The sequence below is a fragment of the Natator depressus genome, chromosome 20 (assembly GCF_965152275.1).
Source record: "Natator depressus isolate rNatDep1 chromosome 20, rNatDep2.hap1, whole genome shotgun sequence".
Classification (NCBI taxonomy): Eukaryota; Metazoa; Chordata; order Testudines; family Cheloniidae; genus Natator; species Natator depressus.
This window is the reverse complement of record NC_134253.1, coordinates 1,014,716-1,041,558: the sequence shown is the minus strand read 5'-3', so window position 1 is coordinate 1,041,558 and position 26,843 is coordinate 1,014,716. Positions and strand designations below refer to the sequence as shown.

Below are 26,843 nucleotides of genomic sequence, written 5' to 3'. Positions count from 1 at the left end.
GTGCTTTAATGAAGCAAACAAAACATTTTAGTGCTTTAAAGGAAACAAACAAAAAATCCCACATAATGCTACACTACAGAGATAACCAGGAGGGAGAAGGAGGGCATTTTTTGTAAGTCTTATTTACTAATGCAAATAGCACTTTACATCTTCAAAATGCCGTGTGAACTAGGATCTTTTTACAATGCACAATGAAACAGGAAGATGTTCGACTCTCAAGTAAAACACATATAGGGTGCAACAGAAAGCTTCTGAGACCTTGTTTGTTAAGGCACATGGAGTTTACATAATGGCTTCTTAAGCAGCAAACCGACATCAGATTCTACACTCCCCACCATTTCTTATTCCACCCAGAAAGACTGTCTCCTATAACGTATTTGCGCTGTTCTACAGAATTAGTTGCTTGTTCGCATAACTATCCTTCCACAAACACCAGGACCTACTCTCACCTTCTTCCCTGTCCACAAGACCATACTGCACTGACACCTTTCACACACAGTGTGAATGAAAACACAAAAGATGCTTAATGGAAACATTAGCCAGCTATACAAAGTACAATATCAAAGCTACAGATAATCAGCTTAATTTCCACAAAACACAGAAAGTCAATTATCAATTTCCTGTTTATTTTTATATACACAAACTTTATGCAAGATGAAGATTTCAGAACAGAACTGAGAGGGGAACCTCACCTAGATCTTTGATGGATTTCAAAAGGGGTGGCTGATGCAAATTTCTAAGGCTATGTCATTCTGAGTTTAAAAAAAAAAAATCATATACCTATCCTCTACCCAAATGCATCTATATTAACAGCAATTTCATTAGAAATGTCAAATATATTATCTGCTGCTTCCCAGGTTAGCAACACATATCTGAGCCAGTAAAGACCCAAAGTTTTACAATCTGACATAGGCAAAATGAGCTGTGGGTCTCATTTCTCATTGGACACCTGTTCAAATTACACAAGCAGCTATCCCTATTAACAAAAAGAAAAGGAGTACTTGTGGCACCTTAGAGACTAACCAATTTATTTGAGCATAAGCTTTCGTGAGCTACAGCTCACTTCATCGGATGCATACTCTATCCCTATTAACATTCTCGTGGGCAATTTTCCAGAGGCCAAGGACTGAATGGGCCATGAAGAAGCAGCTACCCTCTGCCCCAAGCTTAGAGGCATCCAGGGCTGAGGCAGATTGGTAGGAAAGCTAGCATGACACTAACTCAGTGAATAAATAGAAGGAAGACATCAGTCTTCAGCCTAGTCAAGCTGATGCCTTTCACCAGCACAAGTTTCAGTTTGTTTATTTTTTAAAATCAAAGCAGCAGCACTTGGCCTTAAGTACAAGGATCCCCAACAGTTAGAAGAAGCAGTAACACCTGATAAGGCCACACAGAAACAACAACTGAGAATATGTTTCCTCCAGCCCCATAGTGGACATTTACAAATGTTGCAGTACTGAAAGTGGTTTGGAAGCTTCTGGCCCCCTCTTCAAAAGGTACCACTTCTCCTACAATTACTGGGAGCTGGTACCCAGGAGTGTGAGGCTTTGGAGAGGAGCCATTTTAAAATATAATTCAAGGGAAATAATATTAAAACCTCTCATTTTAATTCCTAACAAAATAAAGATGCTGTGCACCTTCATTTGCATAACAATCAGACCACCCCACACACTCTGCACAGATGCTAGAGGAACATGGTGGTACTCCCAGATACCAGCATCCCTCTCTCTCTTCATGCATCAATCCTGATGGGTCACCACACGGACTCTATAACCCAAGGCAACACAATCCCTAGAAATTCCACAGATCAAAGACAGAGACAATTCTGAGACACCACTAGCCAACAATATGAGGTAGAAGGAGTCTCCTACCCACAAACATCTGTCCACTGAGGACAAGAGAACCCATCCCCTGCACAGCTCCCCAAACTCCCCTACTCTCTAAGAGAAGGTAATCCCGCTGGTGAAGCATTTTTCCACACCCTGAATGAAGATTACCATGGGAGATTAGGGGGGCTGAGTCCTATAAATCTTCATTTCCCTTCTATGCTTCCTGACACAAAAGGAGCACTCCAAACCTCCCCACCACAAAGAGGGGAACCTATACCTTCACGGAAGGTCCCCCAATACACACACAAACCCCGTGACACAGCCAATTCCCCTATCACCTACCTAGGCCACGTAGCTCCCCAAATTGCCCCTTGCAAAGTACCCTCAGTCCCCACCGCCCATCAGTCTCCTGCCAGGCTCTCGGAGAGCGGGCTCCAGAGTCTGCGCCTAGACCTGCACCTCCCTAACCGCCATGAGAATTGGGCTCCCTCCACTCAAAACTGGATCTACCCAGCCGCTCTGTCCCATCCCCACCTCTCCCCTGTGAAAGCTGAGCCAGGGTCCCCCATCCCTTCCTCACACAGACATGCCCCCGAGGCAACACCGGCCCCCCTCCATCCCATCCCGCCGCCCCCCCCCGAGACAACACCGGCCCCCCTCCATCCCATCCCGCCGCCCCCCCCGAGACAACACCGGCCCCCCCATCCCATCCCGCCCCCCCCCGAGGCAACACCGGCCCCCCTCCATCCCATCCCGCCCCCCCCCGAGGCAACACCGGCCCCCCTCCATCCCATCCCGCCCCCCCCCGAGACAACACCGGCCCCCCTCCATCCCATCCCGCCGCCCCCCCCCGAGACAACACCGGCCCCCCTCCATCCCATCCCGCCGCCCCCCCCGAGGCAACACCGGCCCCCCTCCATCCCATCCCGCCGCCCCCCCCCGAGGCAACACCGGCCCCCCTCCATCCCATCCCGCCGCCCCCCCCCGAGGCAACACCGGCCCCCCCCCATCCCATCCCGCCGCCCCCCCCCGAGGCAACACCGGCCCCCCCGAGGCAACACCACCCCCTCCATCCCCCCCAGGCAACACCTTCCTCAGGTCCCAGCCCCCCAACCCAGCAGCCCCGCCAGCAAAACGCGCGCCCCGCCGCTCCCTCAAGTGCCCGGCGAAAGGGGAGCCCCCCGCCGACCCCAGCCACGGCCGCCCCGGGACGAGCCCGGCCCCCGCCAGAGGGGCCCCCAGCCCCCCAGCCCCCGGCGCGCGCAGCGGGGGGCGCCCGGCGGGGCCCGCCCCCGCACTCACCCCGGGCTCCCCCGGGCCCGCCCAGCAGCAGCAGCAGCAGCAGCGCGAGCGCGGCCGCCGGCAGCGGGGCGCGCGGGAAGGGGCCGGCAGCGCGAGCCGACTCCGCCATAGCAACCGCCGCAGCCTCGCTCCCGTCCGGGCCCGGCCAGCGCGAGACACCGAGCGCGAGCGAGCAGCGCCGCCGGGGCCGCCGGGCCTTAAAGGGGAGGGGCGGAGGGCGGGGCCGCGTCCTTAAAGGGGGGGACGGGGAAGGCCGCTGTCCGCCGACACGAAACAGAGCACGGCTAGGGCAAGGGCCTGAGGGTGGAAGGAGCGTGCTGGGTGTGTGCGCGTGCGCCATGGGCGTGCAAAGGCACATGGGGTGCCCAAGGGTGCGCAATGTGTAGGAAATGTACGAGGGGCAGCAATGGGGGTGTGTGTGTAAATGGATAGTGCACATGGGGCTGTGAGTGTGAAGATGGACATTGAGGCCCTGGGTGTGCAAATGTGCACGAGAGCGTGTGTTGAGATGCACATGGGTGTGCAAATGAATATGGGGGGCATGGTTTAGGGAAATGACATGGAACGAATGTGCAGTGGGTGTGCAAATGGATATGGGGGGGCCGTGTGTGCAAATGGTGTACAATGGTTGTGCAAATGCATACTGGGGCAGTGCGTGTGCCGTGTGTACGCAATGCACCCCGTGGAGAGCCAGTGTCCTTCCACATGACGAGCCCTGTATAGGGGGTACGTGCAGCGTAGTGCAGGAGAAGCCAGCACCGTTCTGTGTGCATGGAGTAGTGTGCAGTCTTTGAGCAATGCACGGTGGGTGTTACGTACTAACGGAGAAGTATACCTGGAAGGAACTAGTGTCATGTGTACACAGAGGGAGAGGAGCGATAGGTGCGCACACAGACATGGAATGCACATAGGGAAGGCTCTGGGCAATACACAGGGGGATGCAGCAATCATCTTTGCAATGCATATGGGGCAAATCTGCATATCCCGTGTCCTTGGGAGGGAGTTAACGTCACCGTATGCAATACAGGGGGAGAGGATGCATTACAATGCATTACAGACACAGTAATATTCTGCCCCCCCCCCCCCATACTGCATTGCAGACACAGTGATACTGGATCCCCCCGCCCTTGGCCAAGAAGGGCTATTTTCAGACCCCAGCATGCAGCAAACCTGGCAGGGGCACATGCTAAATGCAGGCAGACTCAGCAATGTGAGCCTGAGACTGGCTGGCTGGACATCCCAGACCATTCCATTGCTACCCCAGAGAGGCACCAGTGGAATCTCTGGCATTCCAATTAAAACGCATTTCATTACAAACTGCTGGGCTATTTTTCCTTCCCTCCTTCTATATAGTGCACATGACTGGATCTATGGGTCCCTGGGGACTTGGTGTGCTGGGTTTACTCTACCAATTGTTGCATTCCAGAAAAAAAAAAATTCCACCCTAAATTCTTGCTGGAGGCTGAGCCAATGATTAATTTGCTGAGTTCCTAAAGCATGTGTGTACGTGTGTGCAGACACATAAAGATCCCAAAGCAACAGTAATACAAAACTCTGATCCCATAAGGTGCTGAGATCCCCACATACTGCAGGCTCAGGCCTATAAGCAGAACATGATCGTAAAACCATAGGGAAAAATGAATAGATGAGGATACTGGGCAAACCCATCTGCTGGTTGGGGACATTATAATGAATGTTTACAGGCCGGGAATAGATCATTTGAGGAGGTTGGGGTGAGTCTCCTTTAAGTCATTCCCTATGGCTGACTTTGGTGTGGAGTCAGCTAGCTGATCTGCTCATGCTGACGCCAGTGCTTCATGCAGCTCTTTCAGAACGCACGGGGCTGCTGGGCCCGAGCACCTGAAAATCTGACCCTTCTGTTCAGGGGCCAGATAAGAGCTGAACCCTTTGAAAGTCTGGCCTCCCAAATCTTCTTGAGATGAGATAAAAGAGGAGCCGAGGCTAGGAAATTACAGAGGAATATGGCGGCTGCATTTAGCTAGGCCCAGACCTGTACAGCTCTTGGACCTTTTTAACTCAAGGGTCCTTAGGCTTCTACCTCCCACAGGAGTTAGGTACCTAAAGATCTTTGAAGATCTGGGCCCTAGCTTCTTTTCTGGTGAGTGAATTGCTTGTGGGTTGCTATGAATAGTGGTTGGTCCGAAATCTATGCTGAAGAATTGCAATGGCTCATTTTCAGCCTGTCAGTCATTCTTCAAACGGTCAATCGTGGGGGAGTCTGGGTTAGCGCCTCAGTTGCATAGTGTTGTTGCTGCACCTTGATGGAGACCTCGATTCACAAAACTTCCGGTCACTGAGGGAAGCATCCAGGTAGATACTTGCTGACCAGAGTGGGGATGGATTTAAGCAGGCACTTAAGTGCTTTCCTGGGTGATGGAAAGCTTATAAACAGGTGAATGATGAATGCCAAGCAACCGAACATTCATGACAGATTGTCAGACCAATCATCGTTCAGCCTAAAATATGTGACATTTGGGGGATTAGGGAATGTTTGCACGAGTACTTGGCTGTTGGCTGACTGTGAGCAGCGGGGAGGGGGCAGTTTGCAGAAGTTCCGTTGTTATTTATTTATTTGCAGTAACTCCCACTACAATCTAGGGGCTGTCCGAACATTTAAGGCCAGTCCCCTCCCCAAGGAGCTTGCAGTCTAGATGGGGAAGTCGGGGAAAGAGGAATAAATTGGCAATTTATTGGCTGAGCTTGCTCAGTTTGCCTCTTTAGCTGTAACATTATAACTTTTGAACACGGCATCCGATTAAGTCCAAAATTGAAGGGAACATTTTAAGCATCAGGGGATGGAACCTTAATGATTCTCCCCTACGAGGGGAGACAGGGAGCCCCTGCCATCTGTTTAGCAGAGCCAGAACTTCAAGCACCTTGCACTTGCCTACAGATCACAACGAAGTGGGGAGTTGTGGGGGGGACAAACCGAGCCTATGCTATGGCAAGGAGAATGGGGGACCCAGGCACAGCGGGAGGGGAAAGGGGCACACAGTGCCCCTGTCATGGAGAGGAGAGCATGCGAGAACATGGGACCCTGGTATGGGGGGGAGGAGGGAATGGCAGGACATACAGAAACCCTGACACTGGGGGCACTAAGAGATCCTGGGGGAATCTGCTATAGGAGAGAAAGGGAGGACAGCAGTGATGACAAATTCAATGTCGGCCTCATTCACTATTTCTGTGAACGCAACAAAACAGGGGGATGACCCTATCATGCAGATCAGCACAAACCGGTCTGATGTTGGGCCATGAGTGGGCGGGGCTCGACTTGTGGGTGGATCTTAGGAGCACATCACAAGCCTGATAGACCAGCCAATTGCTTGGTGCATGTTTCGCAAGGCTACCCGTAAAAACCAAAAAGAAATTCCAGGAAAGGTCAACCCACCCTGTGGGTTTTTAATCAGGGAGCAGGAAAAAAATATGATTGCAACAAAATCTCCTGAGCAAGTTCCTCTTTCATCTGTCTCCGGGTTTTTGACTTATGTGGTGTTGCTATCAGCAGGAAACTCCTGCGTGCTAGATGATGTGGATCTGCTGATAAGGAGCTGGGTGATGCAGGCTAAATGAGCCTTTAATATCCTGTTTAAATAATGTTATTATAGCCATTTCCAGTTGTCACAAACAAGACCTGGATTTTGTCGGTGCATTTTTTGTCCTTTTTTGGTGTAAATTCCTAGGAACATTAATGCACACAGCAGATCTGATTCCAGTGGCCAGATTCTGCTCTTTGTATAGGGGATTTTCACCCAGGCACAAAAAGAGAGAGGCTAGATCTTCTCCCTCTCACTCAAGCTGGTGTAAACCAGAGGTAACTCCGTTGGCCTGGTTCTCCATTGCCCTTGGGTAGCCATTTACAGCCACTTCATACTGATCTAAATGGGGGAGAATCAGGCTCAGTGCAGTTACACCAGTATAAAATGGGCGTAGGTGAAGGCAGAATCAGGCACAGCCTGTTTATATAAAACACCACACACCCATGGTCATGATTTGCTCTAAGTTAAGGAGCCGTTAACCAGTCTAGAACATGGATGGATGTGTATGGGAAAAGGGAGATGCCACAGGAAGTTGCATGGGAGTCAGCCCTGGGAGTTGGGAAATCCAGGTTCTGTTTCCAGCTCCACCACGAACTCATTGTGTGACCTTCAGCACATCACTTTGCCTCTCTCTGCCTCTGTTTGTGAAATGGAGGTAACAATGGGCTCTTCTCCTGAACATAGCGTGTGGGGATCTTGGGATGAAAAGCGCTAAGTAGCAGTATTCCTGGGTAGGTGATGCTCTGAAAGAGAATTGGCCCAGTCCATTGCACAGCCCTCATGGTGTAAAGCCAATGTCTTGACCACTCATGGATCATTAAAGATCTTGTGACAGATTTTTTTGTAAGAGTCAGGGCATTAGCCCTGGCCAAATCTTCCCTTGCTAATTACACTCTGACACCTTCAAATCTTTCCAAACTGGTCAGGCAAATCCCCTGGGGGTTCATTTTGTAGCCATGTGCTGCAGCATCAGCCCCTCCTCCCACTAATCTTTAATAAGAAGAGATTATCAATGGTTTGGAAGCAAGGTTTATTGTAGGGTTTGGATGCGAATGAGATATATGACGTTATTCACAGGAGTTGAACACTTTGAGCATAAATAAAGACCATGCATGAGCTCTGGACAGCAGGGCTTTCCCTGTCTCCTGACATCTCACCTTGAGCAAAAGGCAGAGATTTTGCAGCGCTTAGGAGATAAAATCGCTTTACATTTTATACAATATATTACATTTTAACATATAAATAACTATAGAATAGGGCCCAAAGCTGTTTTTCCAGGCACCGTTTAAACTGATGTTACAGGTGAGACCAAACTGATCCCCAAGCTTTGGAGAATTTTTTGGATCCGGGTCAGAACTTTAAGGACTTGGCTCCTTCAACTGAAAGATCTCTATGCTGCTGCATCAGCGGGAGGGAAGGAAGGAGGGAGAAGAATGTGGCAGGGTATAATGGGGACTATTTTTCAGCCTTAATTATAGTGATGGCTACCAGGTGAGCATCACAAGAGAGGTGACAAGAGGAAGGTATTTCAGGCCCCCGTTCAACAAGGCACTTAAAGCACATGCTTGTCTTTAAGCATGTGAGTCCTCCCATTCCCCTGGAGTTTAGGAGAGTCAGCAAATGTGCCTTTCGCTTATCCTTATGCTCCTGAGAGGGAGAGAAAAGCTCCTCAGGGGCTCATTAACACATGAAATCCATGATATTGTTGTACTTCAATCAGAGCTACTTTGGGCATACAAAGACAGACATGTATTTCATTAATATATGCCTACGAGCCACTGATTTCAGTAAGGGTTGGTCACAGTTCTGTGCTGATAGGGCAGTTTATGTCCCAGCTGCAGGACCGACTGAGCTGTGTGAGATGCCCAAAGAGGGGGAGAAAGGTTCTTGGCTGCACTGACAACCTGCCAGGGGGCTGAGGGCCACAGCTGGGGCTCAGTCCCGCTGCGCCCCATTGAAAGCGGTTGTAAAACTGTCCATGGACTGCAGTCGGAGCACGCTCAGGCCCTTAATTTGCCAATATCTGTTCAACAAGGGACCTGCCCCCGCGAGTCACTGAGCGCCCCCAGCTCCAGGCGAAGTCCAAGGGAGCTGAGGGTGCTTAGATAGCTCCGGGCTGAGCTCTGTTAATCAAAAACAAACACAGAGAGCCACAATATTTTCCTCAGGCTTGTATCTTCCTTGATAACAGGGCACTGAAACCACCAGCAATAAAACCCCGCAGCTGTTCAGCGCTGTCCTTGCACTCGTGTGGCAGCAGCAGGGCAGCTGTGGGCAGCATGAGGGGGTTGAGTGTCCCCCCTCGAGACAGTTCAGGATGTGGATAAACCAGAGAGGGCCCCCGATCAAAATGTTGCTTCCAAACAGCCCCCCAAAGTCTGGGCGAGTTCAGATGCGGCTCTACACGGTGGCTTACATTGTGTCCCTTACACACCTGGAGTCTCCCTCTGTCTATAACAGACAAGGGAGTGTCAGGTGGGCCCCTCCAGTGGCTGGGAAGTCTCGGCTGCCTTTAGGGAGACCTGGGGTCTTATTCTGCCCTGCCTTGCACCTTGTGTTTTCATTTCCGCTTGTGCCAAACGTGTGGAAAAGACACCCCGTCAGAACGGCCACGTTGCACGGCCAGTGTGCACAGGTGGACAGGCCTCCACAGGAGACAAGGCCGGGGCTGGACACAGCGGCTCAGACCCATCTTTAGCAGGTCTGCTTGGAATATGATGACGTGACTCCCCTTCCCACTGAAGCAAATGCATCCAAGTACCTACGGGAGGAAGATGTGGCAGGGAGAATCTATGAGCTTGAACAATGTCTGGGATCTGCAGCAGCGAGGTGGCGGGGACGCTAACCTGGACTTAACCCAGTACTGTCCTTTGCAGGATACAAGAAACACGCTGCACATTGCACCCGTCGGGGAATTCCTGGCTGCTGTCATGGGGGAGCTGTGGGCGGGGAGCCCTGCTGGTGCCAAATTCACTGTGGAAGCTCAGGTCTGAGCAGATCCCAGATTCCTTCATGCTGGGCCGTGTCAGCGATGAAGGAGGGGGCAGGAACTCACCTCTCCAGTCACGGGTAGCAGTGAGATTAAGCTGGTCAGGGCAGCTTGCCAGCTGGGGGGGATGGAGTAGCTGGACGCGCTCGGGAAATGAGGGGGACCCACTGAAAGAGGGGGTGTTTCTTGCCCTTCTGCGCCTGCCCCTGGGGGTGGGAGAGAGTAGATCAGGACAACCCAGGAAATGTCAAGTTGGCACTAGACCCCGAATGGCTGCTTGCACCAAATTCCTGCCTGGTGTAAACAAATGGAAGTAAATCCAAAAACCCCCGGGGCCCACCTCCCACACGGAGCTTCGCCTGGCTCTGAATGAGGACACGTAAAGGGCCGGTGCGCATGAAGGCCAGAACTCAGCCACAGAAGGGAGGAATGACACCTGCAGCCCCAAGGGGGTTTCAGCACCAGGGTAGGGTGGCAGGCTGTTCCCTGAGGACTCTCCACTGGGGTAGAGAGCAGCTTTGGTTCTCAATAGGATGCTAAATTGGTGCATCCCACAGTGGCTTTGGCTGCACCCCCGATTGAGCACAGAGCGTTCATCACAGCCCAGTTCCAGTCACTGAGCTGCTGCCTGGCTCCCGGTGATTCCAGGGTGCATATTGTGTTATTTTACACGTGTCCGGAGACAGACACGCGTGCATGCACACTCACCTATGTGCAAAAGGATCCCAAAGGCTAAACTGAGACTCCTGCTTTTCACATGGTCCTGATGTGGCGTTCAGAGTCAACGCCCCACTCTTGTGAGCAGGGCGGGGCGTGGGCTGCTGCTCTTGTTCCTGTCTGGCATGCGAGACAGGCTGGCGTCAGCTCACGGACCCAGCGGGTATTTTTATAAATGGGCTGGGAGAATTTTTTTTTAATTAAAAAAAAAACCCTCCAAAAAAACAACTCCGAGGACACTGGAGAGCGACTGCGAAAGACATGCCGGGGCAACTGGCAGCTGCTGAGTGGGGCTTTTCTGCAGCAGGTTGGAATGGTCCCTGGGAAGTAGTGGCCAGTTAAAATCCTCCTTCCACAACGGGGCTGGACTTCGAGAGAAAAACCGGTTTGTTACATAGTCGCTCAAAGGCCTCCTCCCTGCGCGCAGCATAAACTCAGTGACCTTGAACCTCTTCGGCTTCTCTGCTGCTTCGGAGTCTGAGCAAGTGAATCAGAAACCCGATCCCAGCGCTCTCAGGCCTGCTCCCCGCAGTTAATAATCTTGTTTGGGTTTTTCTAGGGAGCTGCTCAGTTTCTTTAGTGTCTTTTTAATCCTCAGGGCTGTGAGCCGAGCAGAGGGGCTCTGGTACCAGCATTCCTTCATGACCTTAGCCAAGGCGGACAAAATCTGGGTGGGCCGAGAGAGAGAGAGAAAATTACCATCAAATGAAAATAACTGAGCTCCAGGGCCAGATCCTCCCCTGGTGTAAATCAGCAGTGTTTCATTGACTTCTGTGGAGCTACGCCCAATTACACCAGCAACAGATCTGGCTCCCCGATATTAACCAATGATACCCCCAGCAGAACGCTGCTTTGTCTCTCCCTTTTGGCAGGCCCCATAAAGAAAAGTCACGAGCAAGAACGCTGAGCAGGAGAAGCCTGACCAGGTGGGTGAAGTAAGAGCTTTTCCTGGAAGCCTGTCATTCAAAAGCTATAATATTTGGGCAACTTCTCTGACCCTCCATTTTCCCATCTGTGAAATGGGGTGATAAAATGTAGATGCCTTGTAGGAAGAGCTTTAAGTCTCCAGGCAAAAGGCCCCTCTATTGGCAAACACTTATGCACATGCTGGACACTAATACCATGAGTTAGACCCATGACTGCTTGCAGTAATAAAGTTAAAACCGTGTGTAAGTGTTTGCAGGATCCCCTCCTCATGGATCAGGTGAAGGCCATTTATTTAAAAATTGGAAGTCAAATCCTACAGAGGAAAATAGAGAGGCACACAAACTCTGGCAAGTCAAGTGTAAAAGTACAATTAGACAGGTCAAAAAAGAATTTGAAGTGCAACCAGCAAACGACACAAAAGCTAAGAGCAATTTTTTTAAATACATCAGAAGCAGAAAGCCTGCCAAACAATCAGTGGGGCCACTGATCAGGGTGCTAAAGGAGCCCTCAAGGAAGACAAGGTCATTGTAGAGAAACTAAATGAATTGTCTGCATTGGTCTTCACTGCAGAGGACATGCAGGAGATTCCCACACCTGAGCCATTCTTATTAGGTGAGAAATGTGAGGAACTGTCCCAGATTGAGATGTCAATAGAGGAGGTTTTGGAACAAATTTATACATTCAACAGTAATAAGTCACCAGGACTAGATGGGATTCACCCAAGAGTTCTGAAGGAAGTCAGATATGAAACTGTGAGATGTAACCTAATGCTCAAATCATCCTCTGTACCAGTTGACTGGAGGATACCTAATGTAATGCCGATTTTAAAAAAGGCTCCCGAGGTGTTCCTGGCAATTACAGACCAGAAAGCCTATCTTCAATACTGGCAAATTGGTAGAAACTATAGTAAAGAACAGAATGATCAGACACATAGATGAACACAATATGCTGAGGAAGAGTCAACACGGCTTTTCTAAAGGGAAATCATGTCTCACCAATCTATTAGAATTCTTTGAGAAGGCCAATAAACACATGGACAAGGGGGATCCAGTGGATATAGTATACTTGGACTTTCAGAAAACTTTTGACAAAGTCCCTCACCAAAGGCTCTTAAGCAAAGTAAGCTGTCATGGGATAAGAGGGAAGGTCCTCTCATGGTTCAGTAACTGGTTAAAAGACAGGAAACAAAGGGTAGGACTAAATGGCCAGTTTTCACAGTGCAGAGAGGCAAACTGTGGGGTTCCCAAGGATCTGTATTGATACCAATAATGTTCAACATATTCATAAACGATCTGGAAAAAGGGGTAAACAGGTGACAAAGTCTGCAGACAATACAAAATTACTCAAGATAGTTAAGTCCAAAGCTGACCGGGAAAAGTTACAAAGGGATCTCACAAAACTGGGTGACTGGGCAACAAAATGGCAAATGAAATTCAGTGTTGATAAATGCAAAGTAATGCACATTGGAAAACACAATACTACACATACAAAATGATGGAGTCTAATTTAGCTGTTACCACTCCAGTGGACAGTCTCTACGTAAAAGAATAAATGGACACAAATCAGACGTCAAGAATTACAACATTCAAAAACCAGTCGGAGAACACTTCAGTCTCTTTGGTCACTCGATTACAGACCTAAAAGTGGCAATTCTTCAACAAAAAAACTTCAAAAACAGACTCCAATGAGAGACTGCTGAATTGGAATTAATTTGCAAACTGGATACCATTAACTTAGGCTTGAATAGAGACTGGGAGTGGATGGGTCATTACACAAAGTAAAACTATTTCCCCATGTTTATTCCCCCCCCCCCCCCACCACTGTTCCTCAGACATTCTTGTCAACTGCTGGAAATGGCCCACCTTGATTATCACTACAAAAGGTTCCCCCTCCCCTTCTCCTGCTGGTAATAGCTCACCTTATCTGATCACTCTCCTTACAGTGTGTATGGTAACACCCACTGTTTCATGTTCTCTGTGTATATAAATCTCCCCACTGTATTTTCCACTGAATGCATCCGATGAAGTGAGCTGTAGCTCACAAAAGTTTATGCTCAAAGCAATTTGTTTAGTGCCACACTAAGGACTAAGGTGCCACAAGTCCTCCTTTTCTTTTTGCGGATACAGACTAACACGGCTGCTGTTCTGAAACCACTCCAGAAAGAGATCTTGGAGTCATTGTGGATAGTTCTCTGAAAACATCCGCTCAATGTGAAGCGACAGTCCAAAAGGCTAACAGAATATTAGGAACCATTAGGAAAGGGAGAGATAATAAGACAGAAAATATCACAAATCCACTATACAAATCCATGAGATGCCCACACCTTGAATACTGAGATCTGGTCACCCCATCTCAGAAAAGATATATTAAAATTGGAAAAAATATGGAGAAGGGCAACAAAAATGATGAGGGGGATGGAGCAGCTTCCGTATTAGGAGAGGTTAAAAACACTGCGGCTGTTCAGCTTGGAAGAGAGACAACCGGCGGCGGGGGGGGGGGGGGGGTTATGATAAAGGTCTAAAAAACCATGACTGGTGCAGAGAAAGTGACTAGGGAAGTGTTATTTCCTCCTTGACATAACACTAGACCCAGGAGTTATCCAATTAAATTAATAGGCAGCAGGTTTAAAGCAAACAGAAGGAAATACTTCTTCACACAGCACACAATCAACCTGTGGAACTCATTGCCAGAGGATGTTGTGAAGGCCAAAAGTATTACTGGGTTCAGAAAAGAACTAGATCAGTTCATGGAGGACAGGTCCATCAATGGCTATTAGCCAAGATGGGCAGGGACACAGCCCCATGCTGCGGGTGTCCCTAAACCTCTGACTGCCAGAAGCTGGGACTGAACAACAGAGGATGGATCACTTGATAATTGCCGTGTTCTGTTCATTCCCTCTGAAGCACCTGGCACCGGCCACTGTCGGAAGACAGGATACTGGGCTGGATGGACCTTTGGCCTGACCGAGTCTGGCCATTCTCATGTTCTTATTTATGGATTTATGGGTTTATGTGGCGGCTGAGTTAGAGAAGAGTCACTGCACTGGAGTGGATCTGCGCCCTCTGCTGCACTTACCGCGTCAGAGTACAGCCGATTAGGGACACTGGGTGTCTGCTGGTCAGTGCAAACCACTTTCTTCATCTCCTCGAAGCTGGGGTCGCTTGGGACCATGTCAAAGAAAGGAGGCCTGTAGTCCTCCACTATCCCTGCCGGAAGAAGAGAGGGCAGCAGGTGAGGAAAGCTGGCGTGGTCGCAGGGGCAGGCAGCACGAACTGCCAGCGCTATGCACCAGTGACCGTAACTCACCAGCAGCCACAGGACACACAGCAGGAGCGTGCACCACTCAGGCACGTGTGCATGTGTGTGCATGTGCACGTTTGCACCACTGCCCTCTGCTGGATGGACCTGGACCTGCTGAGTGCTTGTTGATAGGGGGATGAGCCCTGCTCCTAGCACTGGACTAGGGACGTGAAGAGCCCCTAGTGGCTCCAGTGTCAAACAACGGACTCTCATTAATCACATGTACTGTGGTGCCTGAGGCCCAGTCGAGACTGGGGCCCCTCGTGCTAGGTGGTATACGGCGTACAGACCGTCGTGCCTCTGGAGGAGCTGAAGTACAGGGGTGAACTGCTCACACCGATGCCAACGGAAGTTTTGCCCCTGATATCAGTGGGGCCAGGATTTCACCCCAGGGGTCCTTTCCCCGTGCTCTCTGCACAGTGGTATGTGTGGATGAGGCTGCAGAGCGCTACAGACCCTCCTCATGGTATGAACATGTCGGAACCTGCACGGGCCGAGCCAGTCAATGGGGCACTAACACCAAGCTCTGCATCCCGGAGGGCACGAAACCTGACGGGGGTTTGTAACGAGAGCAGGCATGGCACCAATGCGCAGTGCAACAGGATGTGCGACACGAACGTGCTCGCACCCCGGGCCCAGAGCTAGCACCCTGGGTACAGAGCTCGCACCCCGGGCCCAGAGCTAGCACCCCGGGCGCAGTGCTCACACCCCGGGCCCAGAGCTAGCACCCCAGGCACAGTGCTCGCACCCCGGGCCCAGAGCTAGCACCCCGGGCCCGGAGCTCGCACCCCGGGCCCAGAGCTCACACCCCGGACCCAGTGCTCGCACCCCGGGCCCCGAGCTAGCATCCCGGGCACAGAGCTCGCACCCCGGGCACAGTGCTCACACCCCGGACCCAGAGCTCACACCCCGGGCCCAGAGCTAGCACCCCGGGCCCGGAGCTCGCACCCCGGGCCCAGAGCTCGCACCCCGGACCCAGTGCTCGCACCCCGGGCCCAGAGCTAGCACCCCGGGCCCGGAGCTAGCACCCCGGGCACAGTGCTCGCACCCCGGGACTGGAGCTAGCACCCCAGGCACAGTGCTTGCACCCCGGGCCCGGAGCTCGCACGCCGTGGGAGCTGACCCACAAACGACACTGCCCTGACTCCAGATTCACGCTGGCGTAGCGCAGATCAGGTGCAGCCTGCGCTGGTTGCGTGGCCAAATCAGACCCTGGGTGGAGTCCTGCCGTGGCTACCCAGTGCTGCAGGGGAGGATGCACCAAGCCTGTCGTGAACACCTCAGTGCTGCTCATAGGGAGGGGAACCCCCCTGACCCCGGGTCTCCCTCTGGAACTGGTTGCAGTCGCAGGAAACCAGGGGCCGTTCAGATCATCTGGGAACCTTGTCTTAGACGCAGCCCCCACCTAGTGGCGAACGGGAGGCCAGGCAGCTGCTCACCGCAGACCAGCCAGCAGCTGGCCCTGGCTAATCCATATTTAGTGCCTCCATATGTCTTTGTGCCAGAGATTTAACCCTTTTTGGCTGCCAAAGCCCTTCCAGGGTCCCATCAGCCCACTGCAGTGGGAAGTTCCTATCTGGCGCCTCACGAGCCTCCGTCAAAAAGGGATCGGAAGCCTCGGGGCAGAGGGTGTATCCCCCACGTCACCCTGCGCCCCCCCCGGATGCAGTGCACAGTGGGGAGTTTCCCCCGCACTGAGCGTCTTCTGGGAGAGAGGCCTTCGGCCCCGCAAGGGTTAATGGGCGGCCAAGGCAAGGGCACTGCTGGGTTAGTTAAGTGAAGTGTTTAATCTGAGAGTGCCTGGGAGCCGTAAATGAGATTAGCCCCGCCAGGCTGCGCCTTGTGGGAGCTGCCACCTTGCCCCCGACTTCCACCATTTAATGAACTTTCCTGCTGGTGAAAGGTGCCAGCTGGACACCCGGGAGACCGCAGGCCTCTGTGTGTCCCCCTGGGTCAACCGTCCACCTTGCCTGTGTCCCTTAGCCCTGCCCTGGAGGGAGAGATGGGCTCTGTGGCGCTCATCCAGGCCTGGGCCCGTGGGCTGAGGCCGCCACAATGAGTGTGTGTGTGTGGCGGGGGGCATTCCATTGCCAGGGGTATGGACTGAAGACACCACTTCTGGGGCCAGGCTCACTCTCTGCGGAGCCCCAAGCTGCCAGAGGGCGAGAGGACCGTGCCTGGGGGATGTCCTCGCTGCAAAAGCTAAGCCCGCCCCCCCATTCTGACACTGCTACTACAGGGGGCGAATGGGGCAGGGGAGGTGAATTCCCAAAGCCCTGGAGAAGGAGTCTGCATCTGGCTCATTTGCTCTTGGGTGATTGCACAACTTCAGCCCCGTTGCCCTCCCCCAAGAAGCATGCCCTCCCTGCCATCCCCATCCCACAACAGCTGCTTCTGACCAACCCCTGGCTGTGGCAGGCCATGGGGGAAATACCCTGGGTTAACCAGCCCATGATCCAGAGGAGCTGGAAGTCCCCTGGATGTGGCCAGGTTCCAAGCAGTCCTCTGATGCTGCTTGTTTTCTAATCAGTGTTGAGCAAACAAAGCGCTGATTGAGTCTAATGGGCCCTTTAATCAGGGAGCCGGGCGCTGACACTAGATTACAGTGTTTATAATTTACAGCTAATCTTCGGGCAAAAACCACCCAGAGCAGCCGAAAACCTTCACGGGAACAGCCCTGAGCAGCATTTATTTCTGCACTGGGAGCCTCGCTAACTCACGGGAGGATGCGGCTCTCACTCCTGCCGCTCGCTCAGCCTCTCCGCTGCGGCTGCAGCCACAGGCTGTGCCAGGCTCCCAAACAGACTGATTTACCCCGCTGCAAAACTCAGGACATGCGATACTGCCGACTTCCTGTGAAAACAGGCAGTCCCAGCCTCAGCCCGTCCAGTCCGAGCCCCAGGTCTTTCTCTGCAGGTTAGGATGTATTATCTTTTGAGGTCGTACAAGGAGCCCCAGTCATGGCCCAGGCGACCAATGTGCTGGGTGCTGTACAAACAGAACGAGGAGGCTGTCTGTGCCCCAAAGAGCTCACAGTCTGGGTATAAGACAGTGAATACAGAAGGTTAGCAGAATAGATAGGACCCTCTCAGGTGTCTGTGGGCATCAAGATATTCTGTGCATATATACAGACCAGGGACCCCAAGGCAGTCTCTGGGTACTCTAAAAGGACAGACAGGCGTGTGCATATCTATAGAGAAGGGTCCTTGTATCACATCCACATCTGTGGAGAGAGAATTAGGAGCACTGCGTCTCATCCCCAAAGCCCCCCCCAACTGCCCCTTACCGTTAACAACTGTCCTCCGGGTGATTTCCCAGAGCACCAGACCATATGCCCAGATATCTGTCTGCTTATAGGATTCGAAGCAGTCGGTGCGGATTTGTTCGTCCAGGACCTCGGGGGCCATGTAGCGTTTGGTGCCAACCCGCGGGTTGTTCCCAATGTCCAGGTAGTCGCTGCCCTGGGAATGCATGACCGCCAGCCCTGAAAGGAAGCAGCATCCCGCAGGCTGAGATGGAGGACATGGGGGGGCCTGGGTTTTCACTCCTCTCTCTATGAGGGAATCTGGGCCTGGCAGAGTTTTCTGCTTACAGCCCAGGGAAATCCATCTGGGATCAGTACAGCCTGTGTGTACCTCTGTCTCCCGTGGCGATTTGTTCTCTCTTTCCTTCCCTGGCTTATCCCATTTGCCTCCTTTCTGCTGATCACTGGGGCTGCGAAGGAGGGAGGGGGGGATATTTATTGTCACATGGGAACTGATACCTCCCAAAACACTACCATTTTGTTCTGGGGAAGAAAAATACCCCGGAGTTGACCTCACTTGCATCTGAACCTGTGACTCCAGGGGATTCAATATTTAAGCCCCGATGAGCAGACCATCCCCTCCACTGGCAGAGGAAACAGCCTTTGCTTTCATCACCCCTTAGAGATGCACCGGCCCTTTCACCACAAGGAGCGCAGGTGAAAGGGAATCCAGACAGCGGTTAGGGGCAGATGGGACAAAGGTCCGAGATGGTCAGTTCCTCTGTTCCCCAAGCAAGATGACATGCAGAGCTGGGTTACAGCCCTGGCTCTGGCCCCGGAGATCGATCCCCCTTCCTCACCCAGGTCTGCGATGCAGCACTGCATGTTGTTCTTCACCAGGATGTTCCTGCTCTTCAGGTCCCGGTGCGCAATGGCTGGTTTCCCCTGAGTCCCGAAGATCTCCACATGCAGGTGGACCAGGCCACAGATGATGGAGCAGGCCAGCCTCAGGCAGGTCTGGGCGTCCAGCACTGTCCTCTGCAGGTAGTCATAGAGTGAGCCATTCTCGTGGTAGTGAGTGATGAGCCAGAGCTGGGTGCTAGAGTTCCTGGACGTCATGTCAGAGGCGATGAAGCCTAGAGGGGGACAAAGCAGAAGGGGCCATGGAACAGGGGGGCACCAGCAGGCCGGGCGCCACATAAACACCCTCGTGGGCTGCTACTCACCCAGGATATTGTCATGCCTGAGCAGCACCGTGTTGTAGATCTCCGTCTCACGGAACCACGACTGCTCGTCCCGGGAGGAGAAGATCTTCACGGCCACGTTCTCCCCATGCCAGACGCCACGCCACACCTCCCCGTAGCGCCCTTTCCCTGCCATGACACGGACACGGCGTCACGCTGCCCTGCTGGTGCTGAGCGAACCCTTGGGACAGGCTCAGGTGGGGCACCCCTGCCCCACCTCAGCCACTCCTAGGATAAGGTTTTATGTTCTTTGTGGAGCAGTGACTAGAGGCAAGCTGGTTCCATGGCTGAGCCAGTGCACTGCACCCTCTGACAGCCACTGGGCAACCCAGCAGCCTCAGGCCATCAGAGAATGAACCTCGTCACCAGCAAATTGCCAGAACTTTTCTTTGGCTTCGTAGGGTCTAGTCTGGCCAACTAGGGGCTAGGACAGGTGACTTCATGCCCAGGCCTGGCGTATACAGTCATGGGGATAAGCTGGGTACCTCAGTGCCCAGGCCTGTCTGCTAATGGAAAGGCCAGGTCCCGCAGGGCCAGGCCTGGTCTGTAGGGCTGGGGGTCAGGCCAGGTCCCTCAGGGCCAGAGCCCAACCCATCGGATATCAGGGATTAGGGGTTAAGAAGAGCCCAGCTCCAGTCCAATAACTGCTTGTCCCCCCCCCCCCCCATACTAAGCATCTCCAGAGGGCCCTGGGCTAGCGGGTGGGTAACAGAGACGGCCTTAACCAGAGTCCAAAGTTTGCCCCGGGGGTCAGGATTCATGGTCTCATCTCCAGCTGCTCCCGGGAGGGGAGCTTGGGGCACGCCTGGCTCACTGGCTGAAGGAGCCAGGTGGCAGCCGAGCCAGGGGGACCCTCCTTCACTGCGTGCAGGTGCCAGAGGCGGGCGCGGAGGCGGGTTTCCTACCTACGCATTCCACCAGCGTGATCTGCCGGGCTACAGTTCTTTGAACAAGAAAGGGCAGCCCGGAGCCGCTGCCCGTCGTGCAGTCCTCGCTCAGCAGGCCCTGAGGGAGAGGTCACGGGCGGTCAGTCACAGAGGGCGCAGCAAGGTTAGCAGCACAGTAACCCCTCAAGCCACGTTAGATCCCTCCACTTGCTCACTCCATCCCTTCGGTGACCATGGCACGCGGGCACGGGGAGCGTTGAGGTAGCGGGGTGCACAAGGGTGGTGAGGCTGCCTGGTGGCGATCTGGGGCTAGAGATGGGGCACATGGGCACAGTGATAGGGGGCAGATGGAGTGAATTTATGGATTTGGGGTGGGGATTGGTGCATCGCTGTCCAAATATGTAGTATTCAGTCTGTTTATATGGAATACGGGAATTGGGTGAGGAGCCATTTTAGCATATGTAGGACTGATTAAAGGACAAATTTTAAGTAGAACTGTATCCTAAACTGCTTTATGGTGTTGTACCTAAACATTGCATTTCAATGGGGGATTCAACTTCCTTTATAGGAACAGAACAGACTCCTGAAACTCTTACCAGCCCACAAAAGTGGTCCATAGTCATGCAACTAGTCCCATTGCCTTCAATGCGATTGATCAAATGATTAAGGGTTTACAGGATTAGGTTCCAAGTTTGTAAATTGTTCTGGGTGAAGCGGACAATGCCTGGGCTGTCAGATCAGAAGGGGTGTCATTTGAATAGAGGTGGGCAGATATGTGATACGTCTTAGCTCCGTTGCTAAGATGAGGCACATATGTTCAGCAAAGTTCTTGGCAGATTCCTGAGGCAGCTGGTTTAAGGCTGTCAGTGTCCGGCATTATCATCTTCACTTATGGTTCTCTCACCCACAAAGCTGGAAAAGGAGGCATTTGTTTTCTTTGTTTTGCTGCTCCAGTTCCAGTTAACAAAATGCATGCTAGACTCGTTTGGCTGCAAAGAAGAATTCTGTGTACACTGGGGACAACACCTGATTCTGGTCAGGCTGCAGAACTGGGCTGACATCAGAATCCAAACATCCGCTGGTCAGGGCAAGCAGAGGCATTGCTCTAATGATTTGGACTTGATGTGATGCAGTATGGATGTGTAGTGAGATGGCTGCCCCACTCCAGGAGAGCGGGGGTTAAAAGCAGCCCTTGTTAAGGCCTACATAGGTACTGGGGCTGCAGAGGTGCAGCCTGGTGATGGGCAGAGGCAGCTGATCCATCCCTCTTGCCAGTGATGAGTGTCCATGACAGACTGCAGTCTGCCCCAGAGAAAGGGGGCTAGATGACGACTGGCAGTAGCCACTGAGGCAAGATGGGCATAGGGAGAGGGGGTTCCCCTGGGAGGGGAGACCCAGAGTATGGGGGCACTGCTGTGGGCAGAACCCCAAGGTAAAGAGCACCGTGGCCCGGGAGGGACACCGGCCAGCAGGGGGCACTCCGAGTGCTGGAATTGAGCTAATTCCCAGACAACCAGCAGGAGGCGTCGTGCCGGTGAGTCAGTGGCCTGCTACAGGATGTCATGGATAATTCAGACCAATGGGGAGCAACAGACTAAAAACCACTGTTTAAACACCAAAAGGAAAAGGAGTACTTGTGGCACCTTAGAGACTAACCAATTTATTTGAGCATGAGCTTTCGTGAGCTACAGCTCACTTCATCGGATGAATACTGTGGAAATTGCAGAAGACATTATATACACAGAGACCATGAAACAATACCTCCTCCCACCCCACTCTCCTGCTGGTAATAGCTTATCTAAAGTGATCATCAAGATGGGCCATTTCCAGCACAAATCCAGGTTTTCTCACCCTCCGCCCCCCCCCAGACAAACTCACTCTCCGGCTGGTAATAGCCCATCCAAAGTGACCACTCTTTTCACAATGTGTATGATAATCAAGGTGGGCCATTTCCTGCAGAAATCCAGGTTCTCTCACCCCCTCACCCCCCTCCAAAAACCACACACACAAACTCACTCTCCTGCTGGTAATAGCCTATCCAAAGTGACCACTCTCCTTACAACCTGCATGAAAATCAAGGTGGGCCATTTCCAGCACAAATCCAGGTTTTCTCACCCCCCCCCCCACACAAACTCACTCTCCTGCTGGAAATTTGTGCTGGAAATGGCCCACCTTGATTATCATGCACATTGTAGGGAGAGTGGTCACTTTGGATGAGCTATTACCAGCAGGAGAGTGAGTTTGTGTGTGTGGTTTTTGAAGGGGGGTGAGGGGGTGAGAGAACCTGGATTTCTGCAGGAAATGGCCCACCTTGATTATCATACACATTGTGAAGAGATGGGCTATTTTTGGATGGGCTATATTTGGATGGGCTATTACCAGCAAGAGAGTGAGTTTGTCTGGGGGGGGGGGGGCGGAGGGTGAGAAAACCTGGATTTGTGCTGGAAATGGCCCATCTTGATGATCACTTTAGATAAGCTATTACCAGCAGGAGAGTGGGGTGGGAGGAGGTATTGTTTCATGGTGTCTGTGTATATAATGTCTTCTGCAATTTCCACAGTATGCATCCGATGAAGTGAGCTGTAGCTCACGAAAGCTCATGCTCAAATAAACTGGTTTGTCTCTAAGGTGCCACAAGTACTCCTTTTCTTTTTGCGAATACAGACTAACACGGCTGTTACTCTGAAACCTGTTTAAACACCTTCTGTCTGCCCCACCCCTCCCCTCTTGAGGACTCCTGACCAAGGTAACAGCACAATACATATGCTAACAAACTTAAACAAAGCCGTTTGTTAGCATCTGTATTGTGCTGTTAAAGCCATTTAAAGAACGACTGTCCTCCCTAGCCCCGGTCTGCTCCTTTAAGGAGCGGAGCGCAGTCCCACCTCCCCTCCGGAGGAGCGGGCAAGCCCCAAGGTTTCCGGTACCCCATATGGCTAAAAATCTCCTGCTGGCCCTGCCTACTGGAGGGTACGGCCCTACTTACACTACTGAAGGTTGTATCCTCTTAGTTAGGGAGAGAGCCCTTGACCGTGACACAGAGATGAGCTCCGGCCACAAAGTTCGGGTTTGGATCCAACCTCTCCAGAATTCTGGGGCATTCGGATCTGGGGGGTTTGCGGGGTGGGAGCCTGTCTGTGGCCGTCTCCATTTCAGGCTATTCAAGGCTCACTCACCTCTAAGGTGCTGTCTCCGACCATGGAGGCTTTCAGCATGATGTCTGTGTCCCCCAAGTCATCATGTCTGATGAGAAGCCGGTTCCTGCGGTGCTGAGCCAGCTTCCAGAAGGAGAGCGTGACGAGCGTGGCGAGCACGAGGAGGGCCAGCACGGGGACGAGGACCATCAGGAGAAGGTTCCTCAGAGAGGCAGGTTCTTCGGGCTGCTCCTGGCCTGAGGGGAAGAAAAGGACCAGCTGTGGGGGAGTCCCGGGGCAAATGCAGCATGCCTGGAGTCAGAGCAGGGGTCAAGTCTGGACGGAACAGGCACTGGGGTCTGCAGCTTGGTTTCTGTGCTCCTGTGCTGGGACAAGGAGGGGGCTTCAAGCCACCTTTCTCTTTCTCATATCCTAGAGCCATGCAGGGCCATGGTATAAGTTAGAGCAGCCGCGGGGCTGCTAGGAGCCTTCCTCTCCGCGGGTGTGAAAGGGCCAGCCCTACTCCCCAGCAGCCCTGAGCAATTCAGGGGCAGCAGGCAGAGAGCCCCAGAGTCCCAGTTGTCTGGAGAGCGGACAGCAAACGTCACCCCAGTTCCTGCTGACAGCTCTCCTCACACTGAAGGAGGGGGACAGAGTCTGCTGGGCTCCAGTGAGCACATGCTGATGTTGGGGCAGGGATGCAGCAGCCCAGGGCTTGAGCTCGGGGCTGGGAGGCACCTGAGCTGAGAGGCAAGGCCAGAGGGGCACCAGGGCTGCCTCAGGGTGATTTCCGGGGAAATTCCTGTCTCCCCAAAGGCTGTCGAGGGGTTCCCCAAGGCAGGGGGTGGGAGCCTGGGACAAACTGCCAGAGAGGGGAGCCCCCTGCACCCAGCCACACCAGGGACCCAGGACACGGCTGGGCTGTACCTTTCAGGAGGACACTGATGTTCTCATTGCACATGCTGGAGCTGCAGCAGCTCATGGTGTATTCTTCCATGGCTGCACTCTGGCAGTGCTCCAGGATATGAGAACTCAGGCAGCCCTTGCCCTGGGTGGCCTTCCCGTTCTCCAGGTGTTTGCTCACAAAACACATCTTCCCCAAGCAGGTGGCATTTTCACAGTCCTGCAAGTCACAGGCGCACATCAGCTCCTCTGTGGGACACAAACGAGACGGCACGTTCACAGACGGAGCCAAGCCGGGCTGGGCCCACAGGACTCTCCCCACATTACATCCGCCGCTCCCCGAATGTCATGGGAGGACTCTGAGTGGGCTGCGAGACAGGTCATTAGTAAACGCTGGGGGACACAAACCAGCTTCTTGTAACAGCAAGTCTCACATTGCTGAGGGTTGGCTAGTCGAGGCCGGGCCATGCAGGCCAGATTTTCAAAGAAGCCAGCACACTGAGGGCAGGTCGAATGCTGGGCAATTCTTAAGAGTGACCCCAGTTCTAGGTGCTGATCACCAGAAAATCTGCCCCTGAGATCTTCTGAAAATCCAGGCTCAGACTGGTAGATAAATAGCTAAATAAATGTGATGGATAGATGAGAAAGAATTTGGGGATGGGATCAAACCAGGATATTTGTCTCTGGGGCTTTAACTTCAGGAAGGTCAGGGTTTTTTGATCCAGCTGTTTTTGTTCATCCCATTGCAATTTCACTTCTGGGTTTGGACTCTGAGCCCCACTCAGGGGAATTTGGATCTGGCATTTGGATCTTGATCCTGTCTCTAAACCTGGGCCCTAAGGTTATGCCTGGAACCTGCACCCCAGAATCTAGGCTGGGGCCAATCATCATCATCAAGGCGTCCCCAAGGTGGGAGCAAAGTCGAGACCCGAACCGGGACTTCACCATTTTGGGGGGTTTGGCCCATCAGAGTCAGGCTGGAGCTGCAAGCTCTGACCCCGAGCAAGGTTTCAGGTTTGAAGCCCCAGTGCCCTGGGTAGGCTGTGGTCAGGATCTGGCCTGTTTCACAGCCTGGGCTCATCTCTAATGCGAACCCTCCAGTGTCTCACTCTGCACAGAGCTCTCTCACCTGGACTCTCCCATGGTGCTGGCCCTAACAACGGGGCCTCAAATAGCTCCTCCTTGCTTCGGCCCTGGGTAGCTGTGAGCAGGGTGAAGAAGATACCCCCAGGTTGTGGCTGAGCAGTGGCGGAGATGAACACTATCCCCAGCAGACTGGGGTAACTGGAGGGGGTGAGGACACTGTGAGAGCTGCCCAGTTAATAGCCCAAGACAGCATCTCCATCACTCAGAGGAGCCCACCCTAGGGAAAAGCTCGAGGTATTGAAGGAATACTCCCTGCATCCCATCTCTCATTTCATGTCTCCAGCCCTTTCCATCCAATGATCTCAAAGCACGTTATGAACCATAGTGAACTAACCCTGGGCGGGAGGTCAGCGACATGTGAGGAGAAACAACACGCCCAAGGTCACATGGCCAGTCACCAGTACAGCGGGAATAAAACCCAGGAATCCTGACTCCCAGCTCCTTCCTCTGGCCTCTAGGCCGTGCTGCTTCCCCAGGCAGACACACAGGGTGTGAGTTAATTGCCTGGGATGGTGACTTATTTTGAGAGGTGAGTAAATAAATAACCCTCCAAATCTCCTGCCCTTTATTTCAGTTTTCTGCACGCCACAGAAAGAAACAGCCGTGCTCTGGGACCACTGCACTGTCGTTAGTCACTCCGGCTATTCTGCTACCTACCAGCTGGAAAGCTCCTTGGGACAGTCAGAACGGCCAGGAGAAAGCTCCCGATGGCTCCTTGCAGCATTTTCTCTGGAGAAAACAGAATGGATGAATAGCGCAGTCTCACAATTCTGCAGCCTCTTTCACCTGGAGGCTCCGAAAGCACTTCACAAATGCAAATGATATTATTATCATGCAGCTTCATTGTATATAGGGGGTCACTTCATGCATCCCTGAAATGCAGCCACATCTGGGCTGGAACAGGTCAGCTACTTAACGGTCGCTCGGCAAAGCTACACAATGGCTTTGGAGAGGAAATAAAGGATTCTGTAGTCAACTGAAATTGCCGGGGCGGGGGGCGGCAGGATGTAGGTAGGTAGGATGGAATTATCCAGAGTGGAACTTGGCCAGGATATCACAGTTACCACCTCTTCCTGAGAGCGATTCCAGGAGATCTTTACGACACACAACTGCATGAAAACCCATTCCAGCTAAACTCAGCCTCCAGAAGCTCAGTCTGCCTTGGTAATGCGTGTAAATACAAACTCTGCACTGATTGACAGCAGTCCATTTGTATACAGAAGGGTAGCAGACAGGAATAGGGTAGTAGACCTTTACATGGTTTGAGCAGCCGTGTGTTTGTAGCTAGGTCTGGCACGTGTGTAGTAAGCATGGTTCCCTACTTGTGACCGAGCTGCGTCCCCGCGGTGCCTTCATGTTCTACTGTCATGTGAAGAGCAAGAGACACATCACTCAGCCTCTTTTCACTCCAGCAGTGTGTGTGGCTGCGCTTCCTCCCACCCCTGGGAAAGCTACACCAAAGCACTGTGCAGCCTGCAGGCCTCACCGCCGCTGACATGCTGCGGCCATCTCTGGAGGGGAGCACCGCACCCAACTTGCACCAGCAAAGCTTCAGTTTTAAAACGGGGAGCCAAGAAGTTCCACGCGACCTGATCACTACCAAAGCGGGGGCAGTGTCGGCAGCAGGAACTAAGGGGGACCTAGGAAGTTCAAAGGGGGAGCCA

At 52.7% G+C, this 26,843-nt stretch overlaps 2 protein-coding genes across 2 annotated transcripts in view; both read right to left on the bottom strand.

The window, feature by feature from the left end:
* The window catches only part of ACVR1B (activin A receptor type 1B), a 28,038-nt gene extending 24,839 nt beyond the window's left edge, over nt 1-3,199 (bottom strand). Inside the window, exon 1 of the mRNA XM_074934793.1 lies at nt 3,132-3,199. The gene's annotated coding sequence lies outside the window, so the exon portion shown is untranslated. The remainder of the gene's footprint in view (nt 1-3,131) is intronic.
* A 4,508-nt stretch (nt 3,200-7,707) lies between these two features.
* Nucleotides 7,708-26,843, bottom strand: part of ACVRL1 (activin A receptor like type 1) — a 28,091-nt gene continuing 8,955 nt past the window's right edge. Inside the window, exons 2-10 of the mRNA XM_074935136.1 lie at nt 25,837-25,908; nt 24,058-24,282; nt 23,173-23,387; nt 20,015-20,114; nt 19,092-19,238; nt 18,726-19,001; nt 17,908-18,105; nt 14,397-14,527; nt 7,708-11,061 (exon numbers count right to left, since the gene is read on the bottom strand). Of these exons, the coding sequence (XP_074791237.1) occupies nt 10,927-11,061; nt 14,397-14,527; nt 17,908-18,105; nt 18,726-19,001; nt 19,092-19,238; nt 20,015-20,114; nt 23,173-23,387; nt 24,058-24,282; nt 25,837-25,903 (1,494 nt within the window). The 5' untranslated portion in view covers nt 25,904-25,908 and the 3' untranslated portion in view covers nt 7,708-10,926. The remainder of the gene's footprint in view (nt 11,062-14,396; nt 14,528-17,907; nt 18,106-18,725; nt 19,002-19,091; nt 19,239-20,014; nt 20,115-23,172; nt 23,388-24,057; nt 24,283-25,836; nt 25,909-26,843) is intronic.